General features: G+C 44.0%; 1 protein-coding gene across 3 annotated transcripts in view; it reads left to right on the forward strand.

Annotated features, from left to right (window-relative positions):
* The window catches only part of Adcy8 (adenylate cyclase 8), a 193,557-nt gene extending 186,311 nt beyond the window's left edge, over window positions 1-7,246 (forward strand). For all 3 annotated transcript variants that reach the window (XM_051202525.1, XM_051202526.1, XM_051202527.1), the window contains 4 exons: window positions 203-349; window positions 2,181-2,273; window positions 3,636-3,750; window positions 6,664-7,246. In XM_051202525.1, coding sequence (XP_051058482.1) covers window positions 203-349; window positions 2,181-2,273; window positions 3,636-3,750; window positions 6,664-7,151 — 843 coding nt within the window. In that variant the 3' untranslated portion in view covers window positions 7,152-7,246. The remainder of the gene's footprint in view (window positions 1-202; window positions 350-2,180; window positions 2,274-3,635; window positions 3,751-6,663) is intronic.
* The last annotated feature ends 201 nt before the right edge of the window (window positions 7,247-7,447 follow it).

Consider the following 7,447-nt stretch of genomic DNA (forward strand, 5'->3'; position numbering starts at 1 on the left):
GAGAAACAAATGTGTGGTTCAGACTTACGTATTTGGTTACAGCAGCTTGGAGTTACTGAGACACACAGTGCTAACATGTCAAGCCTGAAATCTCATTTTTTTGTCCTGTCACTGGATTCCTGCCTGCCAGGTCCTTTTATACAGGTAACACAATTGCTGAGCTTGAGCTCTGATGAGCATTTCTACCTCCTCTCTGTCCCAGGAACTATACTCGCAATCCTACGATGCCGTTGGGGTAATGTTTGCCTCCATTCCCGGATTTGCAGACTTTTATTCTCAGACAGAAATGAACAATCAGGGAGTGGAATGTCTGCGCCTGCTAAACGAGATCATTGCTGACTTCGATGAGGTACGTCTAAGCACCAGAACTCTGGAGTATTTCAAGCACAGACACGTATTAGATTATTTGATTTCTGCACTCAATTTCCATCTGAATAAATTGGTGTCTTGATAAATGTGTAAAATATAGACTAGTCAATATATAGACTAGTTAATAAATGTATAAAATATAGACTAGTTAAATCAATCAATATATTCATCACCCCTGCATTATGGAAAAAGAAAGAAAAAAGTTAAAATGTAACCCTAAATGTCTTAGTTAGGCTTTCTATTGCTGTGAAGAAACACCATAAGCACAGTAACTCTTGTAAAGGAAAACGTTTAACTGGGGTGGCTTGCTTACAGTTCAAAGGTTCTGACCATTATCACACACGGCGGCGTGCAGGAGGACATGGTGCTGGAGAAAGGAGCTGACAGTAGGAAGTGGTCTGAGTGAAACCTCAAAGCCCGCTCCCACAGTGACACACTTCCTCCATGAAGGGCACACCTACTTCATCAATGCCACACCTCCCAAGAGTGCCACGTCCTTTGGGGTCATTTTCTTTCAAACCACCACAGTCACCACAGTGTGCAATGGTCTTCAGGACTTCACCTTCTGTCTACCTGACACACTCTGCCCTATTACAAATATCTCCATGCCCCCAACTCATGGTTGGCTCCCTAATAGTGGTCAACAACCATTCTACTCTCTGCTTCTGAGCTTTGCATATTATGATTCCGTGTGTGTGTGTGTGTGTGTGTGTGTGTGTGTGTGTGTGTGTGAAATCACAGAGTGGGGTCAACATAAATCAGGCACAATCACTTCTGGCCTCTCATGGATTTATTATACAGACCATAAGTCACTTTCATAGTGGGAGGCATGGCTAATGAATTAGTTAGGAGGCATGGCCATGGCCTTGTAATATGTGAAGGGGAACTCCTTAGTGACAGCATGTCTTCTAAAGTAGGCTACACATTCATGATAGAATCCTTCTTTTGTATCGTGCTGAGTTTCTGGGACCTACTACTGAGCCTAGTCCATTCAGAGACATTGTCTCAGGCTTGGATAACAACTAACCTAACACACGCAAGGCTCTGGATTCAATCTACACCCCATGAAGGGAGAAATAGGAAGAGGCAGTAGACACTGCTTAAGTGAAAGAGACATCTTTAGTTTCTAATTCTGGAGGGTAGACGTCTAAGATCAGACGGCCCCGTGTTTTGAGGACAGCTGCTACCTTGCAATCTGGCTCTTAGCTGAGTGGTTCTAAAAAAAAGACAGGACAGCATCTGACTAGTCACAGCCAGCAGGAAGCCAGGAAAATTCAGTTGTATGGAGGTAGAGGGAGATGGGCAACTGAAGACCTTTCCAAGACCTTCGAGCTCAACACGCACAACTGAAGGACAGTTGAAAGACCAGGCATGGTTAGTCTGTGTCTTTGAGAGGACAACAGGCATCCAAGTATGCAGACCTTCTACTGGAACACATGTCTGTTCCATCTATCACATCTGCCTGTGCATGTCCAGCACTTGAGACCCGTGAATTTCATGTTTTTAAAGGGTGGCAAAGAGTTGGAGAACTAAGAGGTGCTAACATCAAGGAACTGTGTTCCTTCTAGACCACTGGTTCTCAACCTGTGGGTTGTGACCTCTTTGGGTCACATATCAAATATCCTGATTGAATGCATGACCCTCAGAGGGGGAAAAAAAACCACTAAAGATGATGAACTGTTTTAGTCTGACCTTTCTCCATAGTGAACAGAGGAGGGCACATTTTCAGGAGCCCCAAGCTACTAGAGCCCCACCCAGAAGTTGTGCACACACAAGGAATAACATAACACTATGACCTGAATCCATTGCAGCTGCTTGGGGAGGACCGGTTTCAAGACATAGAGAAGATTAAGACTATTGGTAGCACGTACATGGCCGTCTCTGGACTGTCACCAGAGAAACAGGTAAGGTCTCCTTGGATTCAGTCACACCTATGCATGTTCCTGACTCTTGTCACATGCTAAGGCTGGCTTCCAGAACAGTGGGAGGAAAATATAAATTAGGCTCTCATGGTTGCAGGATGTACATTCACTCTTGATGGAAGAGGTTTGCTGGATGAGAAGCTGTTACTCTGTTAAAATCTTCCAAGCTTCATTTTGAATCTCTCTGCTCACTTGAACAAAAGAATCTGTGCCAAGAAATACCTTGGCTCTGATTTAGCTGTGGGTACCACAAAAATCCCTAATACCTATCCATTTCCTTATTATTGCTTTAATTTTATCCTTCAAAGGCTGTTTGGTGGTGGTAGTGGTGATGGTGGTAGCTTTGTAAAGTATTGGACTATGTGCTAGGCACCAATGTTAATGAGGATATTAACTACTATCTTCCAGGGCTAATGAGTCAGTAATCTGAGGTCACTTTCATGTCCCCCATATAAATCTATAACCTTGCAAGTATCAACAGATGTTATGGGAATTTGAGTCAAAGTCACTGGGGAAGATGGAATCCTCATTAAAGGAAGACACTCTAAGTATAGCTATGTGAGATGAAACCCATTCTGGTATTACAAGTGTGGCCCTCAATAGCAGGAGTTAGAAAACAAGTGCCTCCAGGACACATCTGACCCAACACCCACATCTGTAAATAAAGTTTTATTGTACACAGGAATTCCCATTTGTTTCTATTTTATGTTTTGCTCCTTTACAACCTAAATGACAATGTTGAGTAGTTATAAGGACCATATGGTCTGCAAGACCACATTGATACGATGCTTGGCCTTTGATTGAACCACCAGCCTCTGTAAGGTACCAGATCCTCTCTCACACACAATCTCGTTCAACTGTGAAGAGGTGGACAGAGCCATCAAGCTTTACCTCACTTCACAGATTTGGAAACAGAGGTGAAGAGACTCACTCTGTACTTCTCTCAGATACACGGAAACATCCCATAATCAGACCAGTGAGCATTTCTATGGAAACAGAAACAGCTTTTGGACTGGAAAACCTACATGTTTAAGGGTAGGACCATATACAGATGGGAAATGATACAAATGTATACACACAAGTGAGCATACTCGAGAATCCATAATGGAACCAGTCAAGTGTAGATGTGAAGGAAAGATGTGATGGTGATTGCACACTATAGCATTAATTGAATCTCCTGTGATCTCATGCCTCTGGGATACTGATGGCTTGAGTGTGTAGGGGCTCCTAAGGAATGTTATTTTCTCCTAAGGAATGTGTACTTGGGGTTAGACTGTAAAACCTCTGCTGAAGACATCAAATATTTGTAACCCTGAATGAATCCTTCTCTCATATTTTCTCCAGCAATGTGAAGATAAATGGGGGCATTTGTGTGCCCTGGCTGACTTCTCTCTCGCCCTGACCGAAAGCATACAGGAGATCAACAAGCATTCGTTCAACAATTTTGAGCTCCGAATTGGTGAGTTGCAGCTAGAGTTAGAGGCCTCACTGAGCCAAGTGTCTTTGTTCCCTCAGCCCTTCCCATGTCCCTGGCTTCAATCCAGGAAAGCTTTCTCTTGCAAAATGTATGAGGTTCTGTATGACCCTGACAAGGACAGACACGGAGTCAACTCAGGCCTTTCTGGGCTTCCTCATCCAAGATGCTGGCAGCAAGGCAGGATCCTGACCCATGCAGAAACACAAAGCAAATTGTAGGCTGGCCTCTCCTCTAACTATGCAAAAGCATACTTATGACCCAAGAATCACATACTTCTGACTTCTGACTTTTTTGGGTTGCTCAAAGTTGACAGTCAATGTGTTGCTTGCTTCTCCTTCTGGATAACACCTCAGACAACAGCAGTATTCTACCTCTGAGGCTCTCACATCCCATATTAAGCCAGAGACAGGCAGAAAGCAAAAGTTTCTCAGCCACACAGTCTCCTTCCACGGCAGGGTCAAACACTCCCTGTGCAAAGTAGCCACACGGTGATCTCTGCAATTAAGTAATAATCCTCTGTGTTTGCATAATTTCTTCATTCCTCCTGTATCTCCTCTGGGCTTCCAGAAGCCTGCAGAGGTCCAATCTGACAGCCCCAGATCTAGCTCACATTTGCATTTTGTAGACTAGGAAACAGGATCCCAAACCAGAGGCACCACTAACCTAACATCACATCAGACAGCCAAACTGTGGAGCCAGCAGCAGCTTCAGGGGGCCTCACCCTGAGATGAATGGCATTCTGGCTACCCAGGGGCAGTTGCAAACAACTTTTGCTACTGTCCTCATGCTGTAAACATCCTGTCACTGACAGGCCATTTTACTTCATTAGGCTCTCCCTTAAAAGCTTGCAGGAAAAGAATGGGGGTTAAAAGAAATATCAATACCTGTTCCTCGGATCAGAGAAATGCCACCTGCTTTTGTGCTTTGAACCAAGGATTTTATATTTATGGTTTTGATCTATGGAAGTGATGTTGGAGGCTCGATCCCACATTTATTTCCCATCAGCCTCGTGTCCTTTCTGCAATCATTGGCTTCACAACTGATCCAAGAATCAGAATAGACTGTCATCCCCGAAAAGAGAAATGGTCTAAGGAAATTCCAAAGACATGGGTGAGATCAGGACCGCCCCCTGCTGTGATGTATTTCAAACTGCTGGTGCTGTTTCATTGATCTCCAGAGTGAGAGACCTTAAATCCCCACTGGGCTGAGCATCTCAGGCTGGGTTTCACGCGTGTCATAACCAACCCTGTGACTTTGAGCAAAACACAGGGATTTTGTCAGCCTCAGCTTCCTCGTGTGCTGGCTAGACTCTCCATGATCGCCTCCACTGCCTGTGACCTTGAAGAAATCATATGAGAGTCAAATGACATATAATGTCTCTCAGGTTTTAAGGAGCTGATTGTCATTGTGATTCCTGTGTATTCTATAGACTGTGTGTGTGTGTGTTGTATATAGTGTGCAATGTATGTATGTACGCATAAGTGTGCTGGGTATAATGTACAGTGTATAGTGTCTATGTGGGTAGTGTAGTGGATAGTGTGTAGTGTATGCAGTGTAGTATACTAGACAGTGTGTAGTGTATGTGTGTATGTATAATGTAGTGCATAGGGTATTTGTGTATGTATAGAATAATGCATAATGTGTAGTGTGTATATGTATAATGTGTATAGTGTATATGAGTGTATGTATACTATAATGCTTAATGTGTAGTACTTCTGCCTAGAATGATCTAACCCAGGTATCTGTAAGGCTAGTCCTATCTCTTTCCTCAAGCCTTTCATCAGAAAGTCTTTCCTAGCTGCTCTACTCAACAATATAATGCCTCTATTCTCCCATTCCTACTCACTGATAGTTTCTGTTTTCATAATCTTTTAAAATTTCATTATCTTTTAAAATTATTTTCTGTCTCTCTAGTAGGGCACGATCCTATGTCTTCTTGCATCGCCTACCTCACCAGTATCTCACATATTAGATGCCTAGTCAATGTTGCTAGAATAATGAAATTCTTTCTTAGAAGAGACAGAGGTCAGAGCACACATTTCGTGAAATGCTGCCATTTCTAGAAGAGGCATCTATGCTTCCTGGAGTAAGCATGGGGACTGTCATTAAAAGCATTTCCAAGTAAAGAATGGGATGGGAGCAGGGCACAAAGAGTTCTGACAAAACAAACAAGACTACAGCAGCAAGGTGAACATGGTTACCAGGTGAGGGAACCAGCAGTCCAGTTTGACGTGGTGGAGAGGGAGGGACGGGGATGAATTAGGCTGGCAAGCTACGCTGGAGCTAGTTCAGAGAAGCTATGGATTATAACCCTAAAGAGCACTGGCTTTATCTATAGGAACAAAGACGTCCTGGCGGATGTTTAAATGGGTCTCACTGGATAGCTGTATGGATCAGAAAGCCCTTCCCCTTCCCCTTCCCCTTCCCCTTCCCGTGGCGGTGGGGAAAGTGGGCTTCAAGATGACCAGTGCTATTCAGGAGACATTGCCATGGGCTAAGGCAGGAGCGCTGGAGACCTAGACAAAATCAGAAAATGATCTGCCCAAGCTCTCAGAGCACTGTGTAAGCAAGAAAAGATCGAAGGGCCCCGAGTCCTGGTCAGCACCTTGAGTATCCCACATCCAGGATAAGTCTGTGTGCCTGTGGATATGATAAGCTCTTACGTCAATCACTCTCTGGCAATGCTTTGCTCATGTTACTGTACATAAACTTCCTTTTATATTCCAGCCCATGGATGGGCAAAGTGAGGCTCCCATACATCAAATAACAGACCCAGGTGACTCATCTAGAACTTTGCTGTTCAAGAGACTACATACGTGCCTAGCACTCCCCTGGTGTGTCCAGATGGCTAACCACACTCCCTCTTACTTGTTGCTCTTTTCAATTCTTCTGTAGGCATCAGCCACGGCTCAGTGGTAGCAGGTGTGATTGGAGCAAAAAAACCACAGTATGACATCTGGGGTAAAACCGTGAACTTGGCAAGTCGCATGGACAGCACGGGGGTGAGTGGCCGGATCCAAGTTCCAGAAGAGACCTATCTTATCCTAAAGGACCAGGGCTTTGCCTTTGACTATCGGGGAGAGATCTATGTGAAGGGCATCAGCGAGCAAGAAGGGAAAATCAAAACGTACTTTCTCCTGGGAAGAGTCCAACCCAACCCATTCATCTTGCCTCCAAGGAGACTGCCCGGGCAATACTCTCTGGCTGCAGTGGTCCTTGGCCTTGTCCAGTCCCTCAACCGGCAAAGGCAGAAGCAACTACTCAATGAGAACAGCAACTCGGGCATCATCAAGGGCCATTACAACCGGCGGACTTTGTTGACGCCCGGTGGGCCAGAGCCTGGAGCACAAGCTGAAGGCACCGACAAACCAGATTTGCCATAAAAAGCATTTTCTTTGTGTTTCTTTCTCTTTTTTTGTATTTCTTTTATATATAAAATAAATATACTAATAAAAAGGTTTAATTTTTTTTAAAACAAGGATGGTTTCATTGGTCTCTGAATATACACAAATTTCAGGCTCTCCTTAATTCAATACTCTTGTTCAACACAAAATTCTGACTTAGGGGAGTTCCCATCTTAACTCAGAACAGGGGTTTGTAAACAGAGCCTCAATGTTATCAAGTGCCTAATAACAACTTACAGCTTTTGAAATCTAATACCAGGCCAAGTATTATGTCA

This window comes from Phodopus roborovskii, unplaced genomic scaffold (assembly GCF_943737965.1).
Source record: "Phodopus roborovskii unplaced genomic scaffold, PHOROB, whole genome shotgun sequence".
NCBI lineage: Eukaryota > Metazoa > Chordata > Mammalia > Rodentia > Cricetidae > Phodopus > Phodopus roborovskii.